This window comes from Coregonus lavaretus (assembly GCF_964263955.1).
Source record: "Coregonus lavaretus genome assembly, contig: HAP1_SCAFFOLD_171, whole genome shotgun sequence".
Lineage (NCBI taxonomy): Eukaryota > Metazoa > Chordata > Actinopteri > Salmoniformes > Salmonidae > Coregonus > Coregonus lavaretus.
Window position 1 is genome coordinate 399598 of NW_028160460.1, and position 27810 is coordinate 427407.

At 39.4% G+C, this 27810-nt stretch overlaps 2 protein-coding genes across 2 annotated transcripts; one reads left to right on the plus strand and one right to left on the minus strand.

The window, feature by feature from the left end:
* The first annotated feature begins 145 nt into the window (after nucleotides 1-145).
* LOC311121784 (uncharacterized protein) lies at nucleotides 146-11830 on the plus strand. The gene is made up of 9 exons (XM_084196234.1): nucleotides 146-410; nucleotides 1491-1654; nucleotides 7737-8067; nucleotides 8786-8934; nucleotides 9008-9069; nucleotides 9428-9583; nucleotides 9796-9878; nucleotides 10055-10181; nucleotides 10312-11830. Exons 1-9 carry the CDS (start codon nucleotides 405-407, stop codon nucleotides 11268-11270), a joined length of 2037 nt encoding a protein of 678 aa, XP_084052360.1. The 5' UTR covers nucleotides 146-404; the 3' UTR covers nucleotides 11271-11830.
* A 2430-nt stretch (nucleotides 11831-14260) lies between these two features.
* Nucleotides 14261-16266, minus strand: LOC311121788 (GTPase IMAP family member 4-like). The gene is made up of 3 exons (XM_084196238.1): nucleotides 16183-16266; nucleotides 15890-15961; nucleotides 14261-15386 (listed from the first exon to the last, which is right to left on the minus strand). The coding sequence occupies exons 1-3, from the start codon at nucleotides 16190-16192 to the stop codon at nucleotides 14431-14433; spliced, it is 1038 nt and encodes a 345-aa protein (XP_084052364.1). The 5' UTR covers nucleotides 16193-16266; the 3' UTR covers nucleotides 14261-14430.
* Between the last annotated feature and the right edge of the window lie 11544 nt (nucleotides 16267-27810).

Genomic DNA, 27810 nt, shown 5'->3' on the forward strand with positions numbered 1-27810 from the left:
GATCCGGCTCAAATTAAGCACTGCACATGTCTAGATCAACCAAATATACACGATCAAAGAATAATTTGTGTACACAAAAATAGTGAGCCCCAACTGGGGCTCGAAGCCAGATCCAGCGACAACATCTATAGGCTAATATCAGGTCACTACAAATCTCAACAATGTTGTTATTGTTGTTGTCTTAATGTGTAACAGAATCAGTAAATCCTGCATAAATGATATTTAACCAGAAATGACGTAATAGTAAATGCATAAGAGTGGAAATCCCCACTACTCCCGGACACAGGGCAGCCAGACTCATTTTCAATAAACTATCAGTGAGTAATTCATGCTTCGCTACACTGAACCAAGAAGCCTACATCGAATTGCACACGATTGGCAAACAGTTTCAATAAATCACACCAATGCAGGTAGGTGGTTATGTTTCATAATGATTGCTAATAACATTTTCTATCGAGTAACATTTACATTATTCACGTCAAAGAAAATGTCAGATCCTGAAATGTAACTTCCGTATCTTTGTTTTGTACGCTAAGAATGAGTCTAACAGTTTGCATCGTCAAAGACATGAAAACGCGATCATATTAAGATAAATATTCAAACGTATAAGTGTTTCCGGGTTTACTTACCATATGCCGGGTTTCAACGTATTTGACAAAGACAGTACAGTATGGAGCGAGGCAGAAAATGATGACGTCATCGAGTCTAACGCGAGCTGCGCATGTGCAGGGCGTCAAATCAACGGCACTCCTTCGATATCAAGTTTTTTTTACGAAAATGAAAACGTTTCAGTTTGTCACTTTCAGAAGTTGGATTAATAACATGTTCAACTACTTAAAACATTGGCTCGAATCTAGGTTGTGCCTTTAGATTTCAAGAAAATGAATAACTACGGAAGAATCTTTCACTTCTCTAATTGACTTCTCAAACCACAAACCCCGGCCTGGTCTGTTTGTTTTGTTTCGCAAGCGTTCTCGGAAGTCAACTGATATTGCGCCTCTGGGTTTCGAAACTGTGTATTTGACTGCCAAGAAGAAGCGCGAAGCAGAAAAATACATCCGTTTAATTAGAACTACTAACATGAACTACAACTCCCACTAATGTCTCTCTTTCCAAAGTTTGCCGGTCTTAAACAACTCAATTTTTTTCATTTTCTAAATTTATATTCATTCAGACCCCCCCCTTGTGTAATCTAAAACACATAAAACCGTTGGTTGATGCATGCAACAACTGAGCAGGGGAACAAAATCTTTGCGACATGCTACTTCTGTAGCAAAAGGGTTTGTTAATTTCACAGGTTATTGACATACAAATCCCAACAAAGAGTTTAATTGCTTTGTTCATATAAACTAATTTGGCCAAATAACTGAGTTGCGTTAGTCTATTATCTACCTTTTGCGTAAACTCCATATCTTGACTGTAAATGTCTTCATGCAATTTTGATAAGTCTGAGTGAAAGTATTTAACATAAGTGTTTTTTTTAATGAAAGATGGAGCTGCCGCTACCCAGCAGCCCGGCACTGGAGTTGATTGGTAATGACAGTCTGCAGGACTGGGAAGTGATTGGTGGAGGGGGCTTTGGACAGATCCACAAGGCCAGGCATATAAAGTGGAGGTTTGATGTGGCCATCAAGTTGCTGCATTATGATGATGGGTAAATATATGACCATCCCACAGCCGTGCATAAGACAATACTTGAGAGTATGCATGTTGATTCTGTTTGCTCCAGTGCATTCAACATCTCTATTAGGCCCTGGCCAATATGAAAGGAAAACTAATTGAACCGCATTACAATATATACGTTTTTAATTATGTCCACCATTTTGATTAAAGGTGCAATCTGTAACTTTTATCTGGTTTAAAGTGCTGCCCCTACAGTCTTTGTTAAATATTTGTGTTGTTGTGGTTGCTCTTAGGTCAAATGTGTTTACGTCAATGTACCACTAGGGGGAGTAAAGGTTTCAGAATGCAACGTTAAGGCTCTAGTCTAGTCCACGCGTCAAACTCATTCCACGGAGGGCCGAGTGTCTGCGGGTTTTCGCTCCTCCCTTGTACTTGATTGATGAATTAAGGTCACTAATTAGTAAGGAACTCCCCTCACCTGATTGTCTAGGTCTTAATTGAAAGAAGAAGAAGAAAAAAAAACGTGGAGTAACTATGGCCTCCATAGAATGAGTTTGACACCCCTGCTCTAGTTCATGAGCCGGGGGGGGGGGGTCAGACCGGCTCATGTGGCGTGATGATGTCTCATAGTGATTTTTTTTTAAAGGTCTATTTCCCTAGAGTTTGAAAAGTTGTGATAGCAGTGCAGCAATGGAGCTTTCTCTGTGATATCACTCTTATCTTTCATCCCTCCATCACATAGATTTTACCCGAAGGGATTTTACCCCTATGACAAACAATGGCAGTATACAAGAAGTTATTGCTCACGTATACCCTCGTCATTGGAAAGCTAAGATTCACAGCTATCCGTCAGACACATTTTCGGGAATGTTCCGGTCAACAGAAATGTTACCTTTGACCTCTAGGGTACATATCAGAATTACCTGCTTTAAAAAGATAACCCTGATACATTTTAAACTTTGTTTGACAAGTGGTTCTAAAAAGTTAATGAAATTACCTTTCAAATGATATATAATATAACCAACTTTGAAAATACCAGCTACAACTATTTAAAAATTGCCCAAATTGTGCCATTTACATTAGAATGTTGGAAGCGTAGCCATGGCATTCCATGTAGTGGGGCAGCTATGTTTTTGGATTGTGACTTTGGTGATAGAGGCACCAAATTTCACACACACAGCTAGAACAAGGTTTTAAAAAGATTTGTAGATACAGGGCAGAAGGGTCATTCTAGAATATGAGGGAGGGGTGAACCTACACTCTTAGAAATAAGTGTTTGGTTAGGGTACAGTATTTTTCCCTGGGGTACAAAGATATCAAAATACACATATTGTACCTTCAGAGGTACACATATGATCTCACATGGTACTCACATGGTACCCTTTTAGGGTACATCTGCGGATAATCTAGTATAAAATCTAAATATCCAGTATACAACATTTTGAAGGTAATGTCACTCTCAATGTACGGTGAAGGTACATTTCAGTTTCTCAGGGTTCAAATGTATTTTGTGTGCCCTAAATTCTCGATGGTACTGATCTGTACCTTCAGAAAAGCTACAAATAGACAATGTATTGAATAGAGGTACATCTTTGTTCCCACCATAAGGTACAATGACACATTTTTACCACTTTAAAGGAACTAACGGCTTTGTCACTGTGGTGGTACTCTAAAAAGGCACATTTTTACCACAGTCATTATCATATTTCCCAGCATGCTCTACTGCAGGTTTATTTTTAAGAATCGTTTTTAATATCTGTGTTTTTGAATCTTTATTGATTGATTGATTAATATTATGCTACACAAAGATAAATACCTTACATTTTTCCTTAATCCGATCAGTTAGTTAGATTTATTGCACCCGTTAATGAAATGGTTGTTCCAGTTTAAATGGTTTAGGTAGTCTCCTTTATCAATGTTCCTAACCCTGGTTGTCATTCTGAATGCAGGTTGCGGGTGAGTAGAAATTCCAGCTGTTGGATATCTTATCTCTGTCTGTATTCCAATAGGAATTACACATCACTTTGCATGCCAGCATAATGTGACTTGCAAAGTGATGTGGCCTGTAAACCATGAGTTTCAGGCCACTGTATTAGGGTAAAACTAGGCCTCAGAATAAGGCCTTATGATATATGTAATGTATTCTCATAAAGAGTTTAACGTTCACCTAGTAATTCACTTGGTGAAGACCACAGGACTGAAATTGAACGAATTCAACATTCATGTCTAACAAAACACAGTCATGGGTGGTAACTCTATAATTCACTCGAAAAGTCAAGGCACACTGGGAAATTATTTTATTCTGTACAAGATGGCGGCGACAGACATGGTCGCCCTGTTTCTAGCTCCTAGCCAACTGCAGTACTTAGTTTTTTTGTGTGTTATTTCTTACATTATTTGCTCAGAACATTTCTTGCATTATTACCTACAGCCGGAAAAAACTTTTGGATATTAGATTTGAAGATCATGTAGGACCTCAGCCACCCGAGCCGCGGCCTGTTCATAAATTATGCAGACGGCTTATGAAAATGAGTTTATATTGATGTGTGTCAATCTAAATAACATAATACACAAATCCCCATCAAAATCTGTCAGTTTAAGCTAGAGATATCTGTCTCAATCCAACGCATCCACTGTCGGCTTTCCGCATCTTCGGTGGAAGTTGGGCGAGCTACAGCGGTGATTGTCAGACCATGAGACGTTACGAAAATTGGTCTTCTCACGAAAACGTCTTCTCACGAAAACGTCTCCAGCGTCCGAACGGTTTGGCCTATAAAACTATTATGACCACAAGTGTCACGGGAGTCGTCTGAAGGTAACCCATACAAACAAATTGAAGTATGGAGGTAGTTTTGTGCCCCCAAAAATAAGGGGTTAATTATGTGTCCCAAAAAAATAACACAATTGTCAAAGCATTGACAAACTAATGCCGTCATGAAGAACAAGCTGACAATGTATTGACGAAGCACTGACAAACTAATGCCCTTTTGTATACACTGCAAAACCATGAAACATGTGACACATTTATAACCTAAACGTAAGTGTTTAAATTTAAACATTAGGCATTTAGATTTGCCAATAAGAGTTCTCATCTTAAACACAGGCGTTTAGAATGCAAGATTAAACATGATAGTCAGGTTTTTCCCATCAGTTTCCAACCAGGAGAACACCTACAGTGAGGGAAAAAAGTATTTGATCCCCTGCTGATTTTGTACGGTTGCCCACTGACAAAGAAATGATCAGTCTATAATTTTAATGGTAGGTTTATTTGAACAGTGAGAGACAGAATAACAACAACAAAAAATCCAGAAAAACGCATGTCAAAAATGTTATAAATTGATTTGTATTATAATTAGGGAAATAAGTATTTGACCCCCTCTCAATCAGAAAGATTTCTCTCTCCCAGGTGTCTTTTATACAGGTAACGAGCTGAGATTAGGAACACACTCTTAAAGGGAGTGCTCCTAATCTCAGCTTGTTACCTGTATAAAAGACACCTGTCCACAGAAAAACTTACATTTTTCGAAACTAATCCAATCTGTAAAGGGTTGAATTTATTGCACCCGTTACTGAGAAGGTTGTTCCAGTTTAGATGGTGTAGGTTGTCTTTGTTTGTCTAGTCCTTCACCATAGCAGTCATTCTGAGTGCAGGTTGTGGGTCATAAAATATTGAAATAGCTGGATATCCTCCCTCTGGCTGGATTCTGATAGGAATTACTAATCACCACAAACCAGCATACTGTGACTTGCAGGTATGATGTGTCCCATGAGACAGGATTTTCAGCCAACGATGTCGAGGATAACTAGACCATAACTAAAGGCTGAGGATAACTAGGCCATAACTAAATGCTGAGGATAACTTGACCATAACTAAAGGCTGAGGATAACTAGGCCATAACTAAAGACTGAGGATAACTAGACCATAACTGAAGGCTGAGGATAACTAGGCCATAACTAAAGGCCTTGTGACGTGAAATGTGTGGTCATAAAGGGTTTACTTTTAATTGAAACACATTCACTTAGGCAGTCACTTGGTGAAGGCTTCAGCAATAGATGTTATTGAATGCAACAATCTTGTCTCTGTCACTAACAAACACAGTCATGGGTGGGTATCTCTCACATTCAGTCGAAAGGCATGCAGGGATATATGCAAAGACGGCTTTACACCATACAGTGTTAAAACAACATCCTCAGTGTTCAGTGTTTAAAACCTAAACGCTTTGTGCTGAATAAATGTGTTCATGCGTTTGAAAAGTGTTAGAGCGAATGAACATGTTCTGGTGTTTACAATCTAAACACTGTGACGCGTTTTCATTAATGCCTTGACGCGTTTAAAAAGTGTTACAGAAAAGAATTTAGTTGTGTTCAGATCCTAAACACTCAGTTTCACAGTGTAACTGCTAACAGTACAGTGGAACAGCTAACGAAGAGCTACTGAATAAAGTATTGCCGTCCTAAAGAAGTTCCATTTTAGTTTTCTTTGAGTCCACCTGGCCTTCATCCCAGGATTCACGTATTTACCCACAGAAGCCTTTTTCCAATATGGCCGCCAAACAACTGAATGGGGTCTTATTGGATCAACCACATGAAAATATAATACGGTGTACTGGTCCCATGCAGCTCAGTTGGTAGGGTTGTGAGTTTGATTCCCGCAGTGGACCAGTATGAAAATGTAAGTCACTCTGGATAAGAGTGTCTGCCAAATTACTAAAATGTACTATAGTATTCACTGTAGTGTTTTTGCAGAAAAAAAGTCTACATTGAATACTACAGTCAATACAGTAGTATTATACTACAGTAGTATTGACTGTTTCTGTAGAAAGGGTTCTAAATGGAACCCAAAAGTTTTCTACCTGGAACCAAAAAGGGTTCTTCAAAGGGTTCACCTATGGGGACAGCCGAAGAACCATTTAAGGTTCTAGATAGCATTTTTTTTTTTTAAGAGTGTAAACACGGTAGTAAAAGAAACATGTAGTATATACCATAGTAATTAATGTAGTGTTTTTTGCGGATTGTAGTATACTGTAGTATTTACTGGTGTTTTTGCAGACATTACCGTAGTAGTTACTATTTTTATTTTTTTATTTGACATGGAATTGCAGGCTTTCTACATGAGGAAACCGACTGGCACAATATTAAAGTAGCACATTTTCCAAAACCTGTAGGTAGGTAGGACTGGGGTCTGAACGGATAGTTCAGCGCTTCTGCTCTTTTCCATAACCTTTTATGAAAACAGTTAATAGGAAACATTGTATATCATTTGAATAAGCTCACATCCATGACTATTCACTTGTACATATCCATTTTAAATGTTTGAAGATAAAATATTCAGAAGTCAGCAATTCATAGAGCTTTTAGGGCACCTTGTTAACACAATTCTGTGATTAATGTAACATCTTTATACATCTGGGCCATGTGGTCGTGTGTTCTACATCACTATGAACATTTTACGATATTATTGGGCATACTACAATTATACTTCATTCAGGTAAGGTCATGCTAAATTAATCCAATAAGACCCCATTGAGTTGTTTGGCGGCCATATTGGAATAAGGCTTCGGTCGGGCTATCCTGTGATGGCCCTGTATTGGTAAATCCTGTGATGGCCCTGTATTGGTAAATCCTGTGATGGCCCTGTATCTAAAACATATTTTTAAAACCCTGTTCTAGCTGTGTGTGTGAAATTTGGTGCCTCTATCAACAAAGTTACAATCCAAAAACATAGCTTCCCCTCTTCATGGAATTCTATGGCTAAGCTTCCAACATTCTGATGTCAATGGCACAATATGGGTGGTTTTTAAACAATAGTTGTAGCTGGTGCTTTCAAAGATGGTTATCTTATATATAAATTGAAAGGTAATTTCATGACCTTTCAGTACCACTTGTCAAACAAAGTTTTAAAGCAATTTATACAGGTAATTCTAATATGTAACCTAGAGGTCAAAGGTCAAAGTTCTGTTGACCCGAACATTCCCGAAAATGAGTCTGATGGATAGCTGTAATCTTTCAAATTAAATATGATTAAAGGGTATACAGTATGTGAGCAATAACTTGTTGGTCTGTCTTTATCCCCCCCCCCCCGCACACACACACACACACACACCTCATTCCAGTTCTAGCACTTCCCTGCTTAAGGAGGTAAAAAATATGCAGAAGGGAGGGAGCCCCCATGTGCTGAGGATTCTGGGGGTGTACCAGGGGTGCCCTCCATCTCCAGGTAGAGGCCCCTCCACCCAGCTGGGTATTGTGATGGAGTTAATGAAGATAGGCTCACTGGCGACCCTCCAGGCAACCCTCTCTGGCCCCCCACCCTGGCCCCTGTCCTTCCGCCTGGCCCACCAGATCGCTCTGGGAATCAACTTCCTCCACAACCTCCCTCAGCCACTTCTGCATCGCGACCTGAAGCCCAATAACGTGCTGCTGGATGACAACCTTAATGCAAAGGCAAGTCCCAAGATCCTGAGTCTATACTAGTGGTGAGATCAATCTGAACTATATGCAGTCATCACTACCCACTGGCAGTGTAAATATTTACTCAACTGTCATTCTATGTGAATGACATGACTATTTCTTTTTAGTCTATGTGAAGCCCATCTCTCTCTCTCTCTCTCTCTCTCTCTCTCTCTCTCTCTCTCTCTCTTTCTTTTTTTCTCTTTCTCGCTGTCTCTCTCACTCTCGCTGTCTTTCAATTCAATTTAAGGGGCTTTATTGGTATGGGAAAAATATGTTTACATAGTCCCCTGTAGCTCAGTTGGTAGAGCATGGCGCTTGCAACGCCAGGGTTGTGGGTTTGTTTCCCACGGGGGGCCAGTATGAAAACATGTATGCACTCACTAACTGTAAGTCGCTCTGGATAAGAGCATCTGCTAAATGACTCAAATGTAAATTGCCAAAGCAAGTGAAATAGATAAAAAAAATGTACAGTAAACATTAGACTCACAAAAGTTCCAAAAGAATAAAGGCATTTCAAATGTCATATTATGTCTATATACAGTGTTGCAAGGATGTGCAAATGTCTCTCTCTCTCTCTCTCTCTCTCTCTCTCTCTCTCTCTCTCTCTCTCTCTCTCTCTCTCTCTCTCTCTCTCTCGCTCTCTCGCTCTCTCCCTCTCTCTTTCTCGCTGTCTCTCTCACTGTCTCTTTCTCTCTCTCTCTCTCTCTAGCTTACAGATTTTGGCCTTGCCGAAGTCTCCCATAGTGTTTTGAAGACATCCAGAGAGGAGCCTGGGGAGGAAGGAGGCACTCTTAGCTACATGCCCCCTGAGGCTTTTGGATCATCATATGAACCAACTCGAGCCACTGATATCTACAGGTACAACACTGAGAGACAGCAGTCAGAAAGTTCCGTGGACATTTGATTACTCTCTGTATTTCCTCTCTCTCAGCTATGGCATACTGCTGTGGTCCATCTTCACTGGAAAGGAGCCCTATTATGCAGATAACCCTTGTAAGTGGAAATTCAATGTCACTGTTAAGCACACACACACACACACACACACACACACACACACACACACACACACACACACACACACACACATTAACACATACACACACACACATTAACACACACACACACACACATTAACACATACACACACACACACACACACACACACATTAACACGCACACACACACTGACACACACACACATTAACGCACACGTTAACACAAACATCTACCTCTCCGTCTCTGTCATCCATCTCACCTGTCACTACTCACTATTATTTAGATTTCCTGTTGTCTTTATGTCACTCACCTTCTCACTCCCTCCCAAATTCCTCAACCTTTGTCTCTCCTGTAGATCTCCAGTCCAGAATGGTGAGGTTACGGGTCCCCATGGGCGACAGGCCTCCTCTGGAGGCAGTGGACAGGGACCAGGCTGGTGGGCTGGGGGAGATGGTTGACCTCATGGTAAAGTGCTGGGACCAACAGCCCTCTGAGAGACCCCATTTCCTGGGTGAGACTACAGGAAGGTTGTTTTATACTTTGCCCTGTCACTTTATGTGTAACAGGTGTCATTCATCAGATGATTGAACCTGTTTGTGTACCTTGGTATGTTGTTTGGTCGTTCATATTGGGGACCCAGGACCAACTGTTGATTGGACGTTTATGTCAGCAGTCTGTCACAAGGGACTATTTGGTGGTTAACTCTTTTTCCTTATTATTCAGATTGCCTCACTGTGACAGAGAGAACATATGAGAGGCACAAGCAATCAATAAACGAAGTTGTCCATCAAGTGCTCCTTAAACTGGTACTGTACAAGACACTCTGATTCAAAGCCTCTATATGTGTAACATTCACTTATAGCAACGTAACTGAAACACTCCTCATTTTAGCTCCCCATTTCCTCTCTCTCTCTCTCTCTCTCTCGCTCTCTCTCTCTCTCTCTCTCTCTCTCTCTCTCTGTCTCTCATACCATTTCTGTAGGAGGAGGAGAGAGAGAGACAGGAGGAGGAGAGAGAGAGACAGGAGGAGGAGAGAGAGAGACAGGAGGAGGAGAGAGAGAGACAGGAGGAGGAGAGAGAGAGACAGGAGGAGGAGAGAGAGAGACAGAGTAAGTACATTTTTGTTGTTATAATAATCATCAACATTACTATGTACTGTAAATTACATTATTTGAATAATTTACTTGATCATTTATTTAGCATATAATGGTGCCTCTATGTTCTTTTTGTTATTAACAGAAAGTGGTCTAGCTGATCTGAGAATAGTTCTGGTGGGGAAGACTGGAGCAGGGAAGAGCGCAACAGGAAACACCATCCTGGGCAGGGAGGGGTTTAAAGAAGACTCCTCCCCCGTGTCTGTGACTGCTCAGTGTGAGAAACAGAGTGGAGAGGTGGATGGAAGGAAGATCGATGTGATTGACACGCCAGGACTCTTTGACACAACAGTCACTATAGAGAAAATGAAATGTGAACTAGAAAGGTGCTTCTATATGTCAGTCCCAGGACCTCACGCCTTCCTGCTGGTGATCAGACTGGGGGTGAGGTTCACAGAGGAGGAGAGGAACACTGTGAAGTGGATCCAGGAGAACTTTGGAGAAGAGGCGTCAAAGTACACCATGGTGCTGTTCACCGGAGGAGACCAGCTGAGAAAAAAATCTGTTGAGCAGTTTGTAGGAGAAAGTGTTAACCTCCAGGATCTCATCAGCAAATGTGGAGGTGGATATCACTCTGTCATCAATGACAGTGACAGTAACACCAACCCTGACCAAGTACCAGAGCTGCTGAAGAAGATAGAGGAGATGGTGAAGAGGAATGGAGGACAACACTACACCAACGAGATGTACCAGGAGGTCCAGAGAAAGATCGAAGAGGAGGAGGAGAGGAAGAGAGAGGAGGAAAGGAAGAAACAAGAGGAGGCAATCAGGAAACAAGAGGAGGCAATCAGGAAACGGGAAGAGGAGGTGAGGAGAGAGGAGGAAATTAAGAGAGAGGAGGAGTTGAGGAAGATAGAAGAGGAGAGACAGGAGGAGAGGAGGAAGACGGAAGAGGAGAGACAGGAGGAGAGGAAGAAGACAGAAGAGGAGAGGAGGAAGATGGAAGAGGAGATGAGGAAGATGGAAGAGGAGAGGAGGAAGATGAAAGAGGAGAGGAGGAAGCGTAACAGGAGAAATTGGTTCCAGCGGGTTTTAAACCTTTAACCTTGCTGTGGCCAGCACCATGTTCTAACCCACCGAGCGGAACTGTGTGTAGTTTAATCTTTATATACAAATTAACCAGACTTTTAATGTCATAACATGTCATAATCAAACCAATCTTCAACTTTCCTTTCATATTAAATCCCTATTTTTCAATAAATATAAAAACATGCTGATTATTACTTTACTGGGTCATTGATTGTAGACTTTACTATCTGTAGGTAGGTAATTCACTCTGGATAAAAACATATGCTGTCTGTTTCTATGACTGTATATGGCTCAGCTAATGTTAAATACATCCCAACCCTCCCTTGAGCTTAAGTCACCAGCACCATCTCACACCTAAATTCATGTTTTTCTGTTCATTAGTGTCCCACTGTCCACCAATGTTATTAAAGTATGGTTCCCACCTTTTGGTTGATTTCCTGATTTCATGGCTACTTGTGCTTGTCTCCTTATGTTTGTTTGTCAACATCAGACGTGTTTTGTTGGTTTTTACATGTAAGATGTAATTCACTGTCTACCTGCTGACATAATAAGAAATAAAATCATCCATCATTCTATTGAGTTTTCCCCTCTTGTATTTATTGATACTCAGAGAACTACAGATGTACTAGAGATTCAGGACAGCTATGCCCTTTTAAACAACGGGGTGGGTCTAATCCTGAATGCTGATTGGTTAATACCGCATTCCAGCCGGTGTCTATTCCACAAGTTTGCCAGCTCTGAATACTGTCTGTGATTAAGGAATGATGACGCAGGAACATCACAGACAGCCTTTGCGTTTGAATTCATCTCACACACAAACTTCAGGTAGATTTGATTTGATGTTATTGATTTGATTATTAAGCGTCTTCAGAATGCCCAGCCCACATGGGCTTATAAAACACTGTATTCATCATTTGCAATTGCATTTATAGTGTTACTAATCTTGAAAATCCAGAACTAAAATATTGCCTGGTACTTGATTAAGTTCTGGAGGGAGAGGTATGAGAAAATGTAGCAGAAATATAGCTGTGAGCACCAGTGGGGTTTACAGGATCTTTTTGTCAAATATTAAAATCTCAGTTGGTATACTCCACATAAGCATTCCAACAGACAGTACTTCAATACACTCTCACAGCTGTAGTTACGTGACAGTATTTCTGGTCTGATGAAACCAAGATTGAACTCTTTGGCCTGAATGCCAAACGTCACGTCTGGAGGAAACCTGGCACCATCCCTACGGTGAAGCATTGTGGTGGTAGCATCATGCTGTTGGGATGTTTTTCAGCGGCAGGGACTGGGAGGCTATTCAGGATTGAGGTAAAGATGAACGGAGCAAAGTACAGCGAGATCCTTGACTGTGGGGCGAAGGTTCACCTTGCAACAGGACAACGACCCTAAGCACACAGCCAAGACAACGCAGGAGTGGCTTTGGGACAAATCTCTGAATGTCCTTGAGTGGCCCAGCCAGAGCCCGGACTTGAACCCGATCGAACATCTCTGGAGAGACCTGAAAATAGCTGTGCAGCAACTTTCCCCATCCAACCTGACAGAGCTTGAGATGATCTGCAGAGAAGAATGGGAGAAACTCACCAAATACAGGTGTGCCAAGCTTGTGGCGTCATACTCAAGAAGACTCGATGCTGTAATCGCTGCCAAAGGTGCTTCAACAAAGTACTGAGTAAAGGCTGTGAATTCTGATGTAAATCTGATATTTACGTTTTTAATAAATTAGCAAAAGATTCTAAAAACATATTTTTGCTTTGTCATTATATGGTATTGTGTGTAGATTGATGATGGGGAAAAACAATTTAATCAATTTTAGAATAAGACTGTAACACAACAAAATGTGGGAAAAGTCAAGGGGTCTGAATACTTTCCGAAGTCACTGTATATGTTGTGGTATCAATTCATTCCTCCTGCTCTACTCACAGCAGGCTTTATACAGTGCATTCGGAAAGTATTCAGACAACTTGACTTTTTCCACATTTTGTAACATTACAGCCTTTGTGAATACAGGCCCCGGAGTAAAGCTGTTGCCCAATACCTTGCACAGCAGTTGTTTCACCACAGGACCCTAGCGGTATTACAGTCAATGCTTATGAATTGAATACAAGTGAATTTCCATATCAATGACACTAACAAAAGGGTTGAATTGTTCAGCAACATGTGCAGTGAACATGGCTTTGGTAATGAAAGGTACTGTATTTTTAGTCATGCATTCTATAAATGTTGTTCTTTGTCTTTATGGCATGATAATGAATCAAATCATCATCACCTCAATAATAATAACTTATTTTTCTGATTCAGTCAGGACAGCAAGTGGATGTTTGTTTCTGTGTGGGTCTTGGCAGAGCTTGCCCTGGGTGGACCGTGGCTTACTGCTAGGCTATTATAATTCAGGATGTTGGCACCTTATTCCAAGAGAACAGAAAGAAAGTCACTCTGACATAATACTAGGATGTATTTACAGGGAGGAAACATGTTATAAAACATTTCAGAAAAATTTAATAAAAACAGTCAGACCATTTACTTCTCTTTATTAAGTTCATCAATGTTTTCACTTAACATATGATTCAATAAATAGATCACTGGACAGCCAGAAAAATAATTAAGGGATAGGTTTACAACAATGTTTTTATCAAAGTTCCCACGTATAAGGTAACAAAGTGTGAAAAAGGCCAATCAATCAATCAATAAAACCATCTATCTATCAATCAATCAATCATTCAATCCATGTTCCTGTTGTTTGGTCTTGTTCGGCTGCGTTTACATTTACATTTACATTTTAGTCATTTAGCAGACGCTCTTATCCAGAGCGACTTACAGGAGCAATTAGGGTTAAGTGCCTTGCTTAAGGGCACATCGACAGATTTTTCACCTAGTCGGCTCGGGGATTAGAACCAGCGACCTTTCGGTTACTGGCACAACGCTCTTACCCACTAAGCTACCTGCCGCCCTAGTTTACACGGGCAGCCAAATTCTGATCTTTACACAGGCAGCCAAATTCTGATCTTTACACAGGCAGACAAATTCTAATCTTTACACAGGCAGAAAAATTTTGATATTTTGCCCAATTATTGACAAGAGATCGGATTGATCAAAAGACCAATTAGTGGCAAAAGATCAGAATGGGGTTGCCTGTGTAAACACAGCCTTAATGAGGTAGATGTGATTGTTACACGGCTACGGAGACCGGTGTTTTAGCTCCACACCTTCCTCTCTTCAGGCAGACAGCCGTTATTCCACTGGCTGCTCCCAGCAGCAGTACCAGTGGAGCTAGAGCCAGGGCTACCGTAGTATCAGCAGCTGTTGCTATGATCACCCCTACTACTACACACACAGCTGTTACTGCTAATGAGATGTGGAGATTCCTCTTTTTATCCCCCTTTCCCCTTCTCTCTTCCTCCTTTTCCTTTTCTATCTCCACCTTCACCTCTTCTTTTAATTTTCTCTCCTCCTCCTCCTTCCTTCTCTTCTCCTCCTCCCTCCTCCGCTCCTCCGCCTCTCTGATCTTCCTCTGAGCCTTCTGGTACATCTCGTTGGTGTAGTGCTCTCCTCCGTTCAGCTCCACCATCTCTTTGATCTTGTCCAGCAGCTGTGCGACCTGGGTCGGGTCGTCTTTCGCGTCGTTGTTGAACGAGTGATACCCGCCACCTAAAGTGATGGAGAGTCTCCGTAGCTCTTTGCACATCTTCAGAGAATCTGCCACCTGTTTCCCCTTCAGCTGATCTTTACAGGTGAACAGCAAGATGGTGTACATGGAGGCGTCCTCGCCAAAATTCTCCTGGATCCACCTCACGGCGTTCCTCTCCTCCTCTGTGAACCTCACCCCCAGCCTGATCACCAGCAGGAACGCGTGGGGGCCCGGGACGGACATGTTAACGCACTCCTCTATTTTCTCTTTCACTTCTTCGCCCGACCTGGCTGTGTCGAAGAGGCCTGGTGTGTCAACCACATGCACCTTTGTCCCGTTGACCTCTCCACTCTGCCTCTCACACTGTCCGGTCACTGACGCAGGGGAAGAGTCGACTTTAAATACATTCTTCCCCAGGATGGTGTTTCCTGTTGCGCTCTTCCCTGCTCCAGTCTTCCCCAGCAACACAATCCTCAGGTCAGTGGTCAAACCTGACCCTGTAAAAACCACACAGATAAAGTCAATGTAGCTCCCAGTGATTATAACAACAACAACAAAACATTAAAAGTAATTCAACTATCACACTGTGAAATAGAGCTAATGTATGTTATTGATTATTTCAATTCATTCAATGATTCATTCAATGATTCATTCAAAGATTCATTCAATGATTCATTCAACGATTATTTGAACCATAACCATCCTGCTCAAAGTTACTAGTAAGTTAGTATTATAAGTTGCCCAGCTGTAATGTGTGGTGTGTCATGTTTTGACTCAACCATGAGAGACCATAATGTCACAGTCCAAACAGAGTACATACCATCATGATTTGACTCAACCATGAGAGACCATAACATCTCAGTCCAAACAGAGTACATACCATCATGATTTGATCCAACCATGAGAGACCATAACGTCTCAGTCCAAACAGAGTACATACCATCATGATTTGATCCAACCATGAGAGACCTTAACATCACAGTCCAAACAGAGTACATACCGTCATAATTTGTTGAACCACACCCATCAGACTCAGGCAGCAGTTTCAGCTCCGTCTCTCTGAGTGGTACAGCTGGTAGGATAACATAACAAGTATACTTCAGTTCAATGTAAAACCATTTTGTATTAGCTTAATTTTAACTACAGAATCATTGTGATAGCTACACATGTTCCAGGTTTACACGTGTTCCAGGTTTAATGAACAGTTCAGTCTGCAACATCCTTCTCAAACAGTAAACGTATATGGTATTTCATTATATAATATAAGATATTAAAACAAATATTTAGTTATACCTTCAGCCATGGTTCTGTCCCTCTTCGCCAATATATTGTTAAATATCACCACAAACAGCTCTTTCAGGTCCCCTGCCTGCGTTGAACCAGCAGTCTGAGTACGGAAGTTCTCTCACAAACAAAGGAAGGAATATCCTGTGCATCTGGCAGAATGAAGGGGTGGTTCTTGCTTCCCTGCATTGTGTACAGTTCTGGAAAACATGGGCAGCGTCCCAAATGTCACTCCATTCCCCATATAGTGCACTACTTTAGAACAGGGCCCTGGTCAAAAGTAGTGCACTATGTAGGAAACAGGCTGCCATTTGGGACGAAGCACGTGGACTGTTTCTAGAAACAATCCCTTAGCCCAGACATCTCCTAGCCCCAACTCCCAGGGACTAGATCTGGAAGGCTTGGGCAGGTATCAGCAATATGGCGGCCAGTTCTACCTAACCTATCAGAAGGCAAGGCAGAGCCACTACCATGTTGCTTGTTCCTGTCCAACTCCTCCAGATAGACATGATGTATTTAGGCTGTAGAGGCCAGGCTAGGGGTTGGTTGTAAAGGGGCCAGGCTGTAGGGGGCAGGCTAAGGGGCCAGGCTAGGAGTTGGTTGTAAAGGGGCCAGGCTGTAGGGGGCAGGCTAAGGGGCCAGGCTAGGAGTTGGTTGAATCTGGACCGGGCCTGGAGACCCAAGAGGGCAGGTAGTTATAATGTACGCCAAGTTCTGAAGAATGAATGAATGAATTGATTGATGAATGAATGAATTAGTTTTATTTGACACATTTTAAATACATATAGAGTTGCTTCCGTCGAGTACAACAATACATACAGGTGTAGGATCTTAATTTGATCCGTAGTTTGTTGCTGAGAATTTTCCTGCTTTGGGATTTACATAGATTACTGAAAACCAGCACTAACACACGGTCATATTAACAGTATTGCCCTTTTCACGAAGCCTACGGTACGTTTGTCCAGCTAATAGCCAAACCACCGATTAAACAACATTATCGACTAAACTTTCAAATCTTGTTGCCGCAGTGTTATGTTGCTACAACAATATTGGTCAAATAACCTGTAAGGGAAGTAGCTATACATGTGTTCTAAAACTCTCTCTCTCTCCCTCCCTTCCTCTCCCTCTCTCTCTGTCACACCCTGGCTCTGGGACTCTATATGTTGAGCCAGGGTGTGTTCATTCTATGTGTTGTGTTTCTATGTCGGGAGTTCTAGTTGTTGTATTTCTATGTTGGCCAGAGTGGCTCCCAATCAGAGGCAACGAGTGTAAAAAAAAATGCTTTTCTTTCGTAAACAAGGACATTTCTAAGTGACCCCAAACTTTTGAACGGTAATGTATATATGGAAACTGTTTAGTACAAAAAATAAACGGGTTAAATACACTTCAGAACAAACTTCCTTTAGATTTTTGGGGGGGACTTTCTGTTGTTCCATGTAGTGAATCTGTTTTTCAATGCGTTTGTATGGGCTAATAATTATTTATATTTTTTGGGGATACTTCAAGGGGTTAAAATTCAAAATCAAATAGCTAAATCATCCTGGGTATGAAAACATTTCCATATATCTTAGTAGAATCCAGTAGCGGTGCGTGGGTAAAATCACTGGGGAAACCAGAAAAAAGCCATATTACAACCTGGGTTGTAATAATTGCGTTGTTTACTCTATAACCTGTTAGTTCATATGCCTTGCCACCGTGATATATATACAGGCCTAAAGGCCGAGACAATAAGAATAAATTCAACCACACCTTTGTTTCATCCCAAAACCGGAGAGCAACCTCTGTCTGGTGAAGTCCACCAAGCATATTTATATGTAACAGGCAGTTACATGACCTACAGCATGGTCAAACAAGTTAATGTTTCCGACATATTCGGACCACTAAACAGCTATTGATTTAGAACCACAGAGAGTTACCGCAAGTCGCAAATAAAACAGGAGCTGCCTCCCTCCACTATTCCAGCACCATTTCAACTTCAACATTTCAACATCATCAAATCACCTATGCTTAGTCTAATACAGTGACAACCAAAAGATTCCAAAAACTATTTTAGTCCAATCAACGTAAGCTAAATATGATGTGGCTGTCCATGGTTCTGATTTCTGTGTGTGTGCGTGTGCGCGTGCATGCGCGTTCGTGTAAATAGAACAAATATGTTGACTCACCCTACTTATAGAGAAACGCCAATCCCATCCTCCTCTCTTTCATGTAGCCAAAACGCTCTATCACTCTGTCATACGGTACACACTTTTAGTTTTTGTATTCCTAGCCTACCTGGCTAAAATGTTTGCTCGCTAGCCTAACTTCCATTCATGGGCAACGTTAGCTAGTTAACATTAGCCTTCTACATCTAGCTGCATATTGAACTTCCACCCACTCAGGCCAGGGGCACAACAATGAATGAATTAATGGTTTGATCAGAATCGCCGTTATAATTATTGGCCAGTACGGAGAATTAAGTAAAACCACAAGTCCAAGTCCCTATCTCCATCCATGGCTAATTTAGGAAAGGGGCAATTTTAGCTAGCTAACTAGCCACCGGAGGACAACAACACAATTCAAGTTGTTTCTGTCAATGACGTACGTTCTCAATGCGATTTGATAGGAGTGACGCCAGAATCCAAGCTGGCTTGCCTTGACCCTTTTTTTTGGTGCGCCAGAATCATTCACAGTTCAGCTCACTCAGTTTAGCTCAACGCTGATTGGCTAATTTTGTATACTTTTTTTTATCAAGGGAGGCCAAATGCTCGCAGGCTTCCCTTGCATTCCATTCAATGCTACGGGCGGCAACAATGTCATACTCGTTTGGTCCAGACAGCATCAGATAGATGGCCTACACATAGAGAAACAGAGGGGCGCTGACCGATGTTGGCACAAGATGGAGGGAATGTTTGAACGAAATTACAGTCAATGGAAATGTACGCTTAATCCAGTATAAACGAATGTATAGAATTATTTATACAAGAGACACATTTCACAAATTCTACAGCACAACGACAGAGTCATGTCTTAAGTATAAAACTAACAACGACTCAATAATCCATGCCTTCTGGGAACGCTGTAAAGTCCAAAAGTTATCGGCGATGCTAGAAAGTTGCCTGTCAGAAGTATTACAATATAAACATCACTCATATTGAAAAAAGGTATGCAAAAAAACCTGGAAAAGAATTAATCAATTATTGAAATATTGAAATAGAATGGGTAACTGAGAAAAACGAATTGGTACAATTTAAGGCCAAGTGGCAAACAACAATGCAGGCAGTGGGGATGGAGGTGTGAGTATGCAGGTCAGGGCAGATGAGATGTAGTCATTGTTTGTGTACGTCTGTAAGTTGTTGATCGTACATATGTATGTTTTTAATTGGTTTGAACAAAAAATAACATGACAAAAAAAAGGAATACTACTGTTAGTATACTGTTATTATGAATAATACTGTTATTATACTGTTATTATGAATACTACTGTTATTATACTGTTATTATGAATAATACTGTTATTATACTGTTAATATGAATAATACTGTTATTATACTGTTATTATGAATACTACTGTTATTATACTGTTATTATGAATACTACTGTTATTATACTGTTATTATGAATACTACTGTTATTATACTGTTAATATGAATAATACTGTTATTATACTGTTATTATGAATAATACTGTTATTATACTGTTATTATGAATACTACTGTTATTATACTGTTATTATGAATACTACTGTTATTATACTGTTAATATGAATACTACTGTTATTATACTGTTATTATGAATACTACTGTTATTATGAATACTACTGTTATTATACTGTTAATATGAATAATACTGTTATTATACTGTTATTATGAATAATACTGTTATTATACTGTTATTATGAATACTACTGTTATTATACTGTTATTATGAATACTACTGTTATTATACTGTTAATATTAATAATACTGTTATTATACTGTTAATATGAATACTACTGTTATTATACTGTTAATATGAATACTACTGTTATTATACTGTTATTATGAATACTACTGTTATTATACTGTTAATATGAATAATACTGTTATTATACTGTTATTATGAATACTACTGTTATTATGAATACTACTGTTATTATACTGTTAATATGAATAATACTGTTATTATACTGTTAATATGAATACTACTGTTATTATACTGTTAATATGAATACTACTGTTATCATACTGTTATTATGAATACTACTGTTATTATACTGTTATTATGAATACTACTGTTATTATACTGTTAATATGAATAATACTGTTATTATACTGTTATTATGAATACTACTGTTATTATGAATACTACTGTTATTATACTGTTAATATGAATAATACTGTTATTATACTGTTATTATGAATACTACTGTTATTATACTGTTAATATGAATAATACTGTTATTATACTGTTATTATGAATACTACTGTTATTATGAATACTACTGTTATTATACTGTTAATATGAATAATACTGTTATTATACTGTTATTATGAATACTACTGTTATTATACTGTTAATATGAATAATACTGTTATTATACTGTTAATATGAATAATACTGTTATTATACTGTTATTATGAATACTACTGTTATTATGAATACTACTGTTATTATACTGTTATTATGAATACTACTGTTATTATACTGTTAATATGAATAATACTGTTATTATACTGTTATTATGAATACTACTGTTATTATACTGTTAATATGAATAATACTGTTATTATACTGTTATTATGAATACTACTGTTATTATACTGTTATTATGAATACTACTGTTATTATACTGTTAATATGAATACTACTGTTATTATACTGTTATTATGAATACTACTGTTATTATGAATACTACTGTTATTATACTGTTAATATGAATAATACTGTTATTATACTGTTATTATGAATAATACTGTTATTATACTGTTATTATGAATACTACTGTTATTATACTGTTATTATGAATACTACTGTTATTATACTGTTAATATTAATAATACTGTTATTATACTGTTAATATGAATACTACTGTTATTATACTGTTAATATGAATACTACTGTTATTATACTGTTATTATGAATACTACTGTTATTATACTGTTAATATGAATAATACTGTTATTATACTGTTATTATGAATACTACTGTTATTATGAATACTACTGTTATTATACTGTTAATATGAATAATACTGTTATTATACTGTTAATATGAATACTACTGTTATTATACTGTTAATATGAATACTACTGTTATCATACTGTTATTATGAATACTACTGTTATTATACTGTTATTATGAATACTACTGTTATTATACTGTTAATATGAATAATACTGTTATTATACTGTTATTATGAATACTACTGTTATTATGAATACTACTGTTATTATACTGTTAATATGAATAATACTGTTATTATACTGTTATTATGAATACTACTGTTATTATACTGTTAATATGAATAATACTGTTATTATACTGTTATTATGAATACTACTGTTATTATGAATACTACTGTTATTATACTGTTAATATGAATAATACTGTTATTATACTGTTATTATGAATACTACTGTTATTATACTGTTAATATGAATAATACTGTTATTATACTGTTAATATGAATAATACTGTTATTATACTGTTATTATGAATACTACTGTTATTATGAATACTACTGTTATTATACTGTTATTATGAATACTACTGTTATTATACTGTTAATATGAATAATACTGTTATTATACTGTTATTATGAATACTACTGTTATTATACTGTTAATATGAATAATACTGTTATTATACTGTTATTATGAATACTACTGTTATTATACTGTTATTATGAATACTACTGTTATTATACTGTTAATATGAATAATACTGTTATTATACTGTTATTATGAATACTACTGTTATTATGAATACTACTGTTATTATACTGTTAATATGAATAATACTGTTATTATACTGTTATTATGAATACTACTGTTATTATACTGTTAATATGAATAATACTGTTATTATACTGTTATTATGAATACTACTGTTATTATACTGTTATTATGAATACTACTGTTATTATACTGTTATTATGAATACTACTGTTATTATGAATACTACTGTTATTATGAATAATAGTGTTATTATACTGTTAATATGAATATTGGAGTTGCTACTTTTGTGAGAAGCAACATTGTTTATTAGGGGTATTGACTTTCAGCTTGTTGATGGGTTTTGGTTAATGGGTCTGGGTGATACATATACAGTATTTATGTAACAAAAACAACAATATAATGCTAATAGAATATAACATGAGAGAAATAATGTTTTTATGTCAAATTATTTTCTAATCACAATACTTCTACTATGGGGTTATTCATGTTTTCTATATTTTTTCACCAGAACCTTCTCTGTCATCAACCATTCTTTTGTGGGTTGAAAAGAACGATCAATCAATGATTATAAGAAATAAACAGTTTGATACATAATGTTGTCTCCAGTATTTTGTTGAGCATTCTGCACTTTAACACTGAGAGGTCAGGGGTCAGGGCCCTAAAGGTCAAAGGCTGAAATGGTCTTGATCACTGTCACTGGTCTCTCCTCATAGATAGTTAGTATCCTGACAGACAGTGGTCTCTCCTCATAGATAGTTAGTATCCAGACAGACAGTGGTCTCTCTCATAGATAGTATCCAGACAGACAGTGGTCTCTCCTCATAGATAGTTAGTGTCCAGACAGTCAGTGGTCTCTCTATCCTCATAGATAGTTAGTGTCCAGACAGTCAGTGGTCTCTCCTCATATATAGTTAGTATCCAGACAGACAGTGGTCTCTCCTTATAGATAGTTAGTATCCTGACAGACAGTGGTATTTCCTCTTAGATAGTATCCAGACAGACAGTGGTCTCTCCTCATGGATAGTATCCAGACAGACAGTGGTCTCTCCTCATGGATAGTATCCAGACAGACAGTGGTCTCTCCTCTAAGATAGTTAGTGTCCAGACAGTATTCTCTCCTCATAGATAGTTAGTGTCCAGACAGTCAGTGATCTCTCCTCATAGTTAGTTAGTATCCAGACAGACAGTGGTCTCTCCTCATAGATAGTTAGTATCCAGACAGACAGTGGTCTCCCCTCATAGATAGTTAGTATCCAGACAGTGGTCTCTCCTCATAGATAGTTAGTATCCAGACAGACAGTGGTCTCTCCTCATAGATAGTTAGTATCCTGACAGACAGTGGTCTCTCCTCATAGATAGTTAGTGTCCAGACAGTCAGTGGTCTCTCCTCATAGATAGATAGTATCCAGACAGACAGTGGTCTCTCCTCATATATAGTTAGTATCCAGACAGACAGTGGTCTCTCCTCATAGATAGTTAGTATCCTGACAGTGGTCTCTCCTCATAGATAGTTAGTATCCAGACAGACAGTGGTCTCTCCTCATAGATAGTTAGTATCCAGACATACAGTGGTCTCTCCTCATAGATAGTTAGTATCCAGACAGACAGTGGTCTCTCCTCATAGATAGTCTCCGGACAGACAGTGGTCTCTCCTCATAGATAGTATCCAGACAGACAGTGGTCTCTCCTCATAGATAGTTAGTGTCCAGACAGTCAGTGATCTCTCCTCATAGATAGTTAGTATCCAGACAGACAGTGATCTCTCCTCATAGTTAGTTAGTATCCAGACAGACAGTGGTCTCTCCTCATAGATAGTTAGTATCCAGACAGACAGTGGTCTCCCCTCATAGATAGTTAGTATCCAGACAGTGGTCTCTCCTAATAGATAGTTAGTATCCAGACAGACAGTGGTCTCTCCTCATAGATAGTTAGTATCCTGACAGACAGTGGTCTCTCCTCATAGATAGTTAGTGTCCAGACAGACAGTGGTCTCCCCTCATAGATAGTTAGTATCCAGACAGTGGTCTCTCCTAATAGATAGTTAGTATCCAGACAGACAGTGGTCTCTCCTCATAGATAGTTAGTATCCTGACAGACAGTGGTCTCTCCTCATAGATAGTTAGTATCCTGACAGACAGTGGTCTCTCCTCATAGATAGTTAGTGTCCAGACAGTCAGTGGTCTCTCCTCATAGATAGATAGTATCCAGACAGACAGTGGTCTCTCCTCATATATAGTTAGTATCCAGACAGACAGTGGTCTCTCCTCATAGATAGTTAGTATCCAGACAGACAGTGGTCTCTCCTCATAGAGAGTTAGTATCCTGACAGTGGTCTCTCCTCATAGATAGTTAGTATCCAGACAGACAGTGGTCTCTCCTCATAGATAGTTAGTATCCAGACAGACAGTGGTCTCCCCTCATAGATAGTTAGTATCCAGACAGTGGTCTCTCCTCATAGATAGTTAGTATCCAGACAGACAGTGGTCTCTCCTCATAGATAGTTAGTATCCTGACAGACAGTGGTCTCTCCTCATAGATAGTTAGTGTCCAGACAGTCAGTGGTCTCTCCTCATAGATAGATAGTATCCAGACAGACAGTGGTCTCTCCTCATATATAGTTAGTATCCAGACAGACAGTGGTCTCTCCTCATAGATAGTTAGTATCCTGACAGTGGTCTCTCCTCATAGATAGTTAGTATCCAGACAGACAGTGGTCTCTCCTCATAGATAGTTAGTATCCAGACATACAGTGGTCTCTCCTCATAGATAGTTAGTATCCAGACAGACAGTGGTCTCTCCTCATAGATAGTCTCCGGACAGACAGTGGTCTCTCCTCATAGATAGTATCCAGACAGACAGTGGTCTCTCCTCATAGATAGTTAGTGTCCAGACAGTCAGTGATCTCTCCTCATAGATAGTTAGTATCCAGACAGACAGTGGTCTCTCCTCATAGATAGTTAGTGTCCAGACAGTCAGTGATCTCTCCTCATAGATAGTTAGTATCCAGACAGACAGTGATCTCTCCTCATAGATAGTTAGTATCCAGACAGACAGTGATCTCTCCTCATAGTTAGTTAGTATCCAGACAGACAGTGGTCTCTCCTCATAGATAGTTAGTATCCAGACAGACAGTGGTCTCCCCTCATAGATAGTTAGTATCCAGACAGTGGTCTCTCCTAATAGATAGTTAGTATCCAGACAGACAGTGGTCTCTCCTCATAGATAGTTAGTATCCTGACAGACAGTGGTCTCTCCTCATAGATAGTTAGTGTCCAGACAGTCAGTGGTCTCTCCTCATAGATAGATAGTATCCAGACAGACAGTGGTCTCTCCTCATATATAGTTAGTATCCAGACAGACAGTGGTCTCTCCTCATAGATAGTTAGTATCCAGACAGACAGTGGTCTCTCCTCATAGAGAGTTAGTATCCTGACAGTGGTCTCTCCTCATAGATAGTTAGTATCCAGACAGACAGTGGTCTCTCCTCATAGATAGTCTCCGGACAGACAGTGGTCTCTCCTCATAGATAGTTAGTATCCAGACAGACAGTGGTCTCTCCTCATAGATAGTTAGTATCCAGACAGTGGTCTCTCCTCATAGTTAGTATCCAGACAGACAGTGGTCTCTCCTCATAGATAGTTAGTATCCAGACATACAGAGGTCTTTCCTCATAGATAGTTAGTATCCAGACAGACAGTGGTCTCTCCTCATAGATAGTTAGTATCCAGACATACAGAGGTCTTTCCTCATAGATAGTTAGTATCCAGACAGACAGTGGTCTCTCCTCATAGATAGTTAGTATCCAGACAGTGGTCTCTCCTCATAGTTAGTATCCAGACAGACAGTGGTCTCTCCTCATAGTTAGTATCCAGACAGACAGTGGTCTCTCCTCATAGATAGTTAGTATCCAGACAGTGGTCTCTCCTCATAGATAGTTAGTATCCTGACAGAGAGTGGTCTCTCCTCATACAGTGGGGGAAAAAAGTATTTAGTCAGCCACCAGTTGTGCAAGTTCTCCCACTTAAAAAGATGAGAGAGGCCTGTAATTTTCATCATAGGTACACATCAACTATGACAGACAAATTGAGATTTTTTTTCTCCAGAAAATCACATTGTAGGATTTTTAATGAATTTATTTGCAAATTATGGTGGAAAATAAGTATTTGGTCACCTACAAACAAGCAAGATTTCTGGCTCTCACAGACCTGTAACTTCTTCTTTAAGAGGCTCCTCTGTCCTCCACTCGTTACCTGTATTAATGGCACCTGTTTGAACTTGTTATCAGTATAAAAGACACCTGTCCACAACCTCAAACAGTCACACTCCAAACTCCACTATGGCTAAAACCAAAGAGCTGTCAAAGGACACCAGAAACAAAATTGTAGACCTGCACCAGGCTGGGAAGACTGAATCTGCAATAGGTAAGCAGCTTGGTTTGAAGAAATCAACTGTGGGAGCAATTATTAGGAAATGGAAGACATACAAGACCACTGATAATCTCCCTCGATCTGGGGCTCCACGCAAGATCTCACCCCGTGGGGTCAAAATGATCACAAGAACGGTGAGCAAAAATCCCAGAACCACACGGGGGGACCTAGTGAATGACCTGCAGAGAGCTGGGACCAAAGTAACAAAGCCTACCATCAGTAACACACTACGCCGCCAGGGACTCAAATCCTGCAGTGCCAGACATGTCCCCCTGCTTAAGCCAGTACATCCGTCTGAAGTTTGCTAGAGTGCATTTGGATGATCCAGAAGAGGATTGGGAGAATGTCATATGGTCAGATGAAACCAAAATAGAACTTTTTGGTAAAAACTCAACTCGTCGTGTTTAGAGGACAAAGAATGCTGAGTTGCATCCAAAGAACACCATACCTACTGTGAAGCATGGGGGTGGAAACATCATGCTTTGGGGCTGTTTTTCTGCAAAGGGACCAGGACGACTGATCAGTGTAAAGGAAAGAATGAATGGGGCCATGTATCGTGAGATTTTGAGTGAAAACCTCCTTCCATCAGCAAGGGCATTGAAGATGAAACGTGGCTGGGTCTTTCAGCATGACAATGATCCCAAACACACCGCCCGGGCAACGAAGGAGTGGCTTCGTAAGAAGCATTTCAAGGTCCTGGAGAGGCCTAGCCAGTCTCCAGATCTCAACCCCATAGAAAATCTTTGGAGGGAGTTAAAAGTCTGTGTTGCCCAGCGATAGCCCCAAAACATCTGCATGGAGGAATGGGCCAAAATACCAGCAACAGTGTGTGAAAACCTTGTGAAGACTTACAGAAAACGTTTGACCTGTGTCATTGCCAACAAAGGGTATATAACAAAGTATTGAGAAACTTTTGTTATTGACCAAATACTTATTTTCCACCATAATTTGCAAATCAATTCATTAAAAATCCTACAATGTGATTTTCTGGAAAAAAAATTCTCATTTTGTCTGTCATAATTGACGTGTACCTATGATGAAAATTACAGGCCTCTCTCATCTTTTTAAGTGTGAGAACTTGCACAATTGGTGGCTGACTAAATACTTTTTTCCCCCACTGTAGATCTGTCATTTTAATCACGTACTCATAGCCCTCCTTCTCAAAACCCACTGGATGAGAAGGTCAGAGGGGAGGGACCTGTAACCTTCTCATCCAATGGGTTTTTCTCCCTTAGCAGTGATGGAATTAGATTATCTGGCTCCGGTGGAAGGAGTTATCACCGGGTGAAAAG

Excerpts from the sequence above, each read along its gene's own strand:
- LOC311121784 (XM_084196234.1), top strand. Across the intron at positions 9,879-10,054 it reads ATCAAGTGCTCCTTAAACTG|GAGGAGGAGAGAGAGAGACA; the intron begins GTACTGTACAAG and ends CCATTTCTGTAG. Across the intron at positions 10,182-10,311 it reads GGAGGAGAGAGAGAGACAGA|AAAGTGGTCTAGCTGATCTG; the intron begins GTAAGTACATTT and ends TGTTATTAACAG.
- LOC311121788 (XM_084196238.1), bottom strand. Across the intron at positions 15,387-15,889 it reads TGGTTCAACAAATTATGACG|GGTCAGGTTTGACCACTGAC; the intron begins GTATGTACTCTG and ends TGGTTTTTACAG.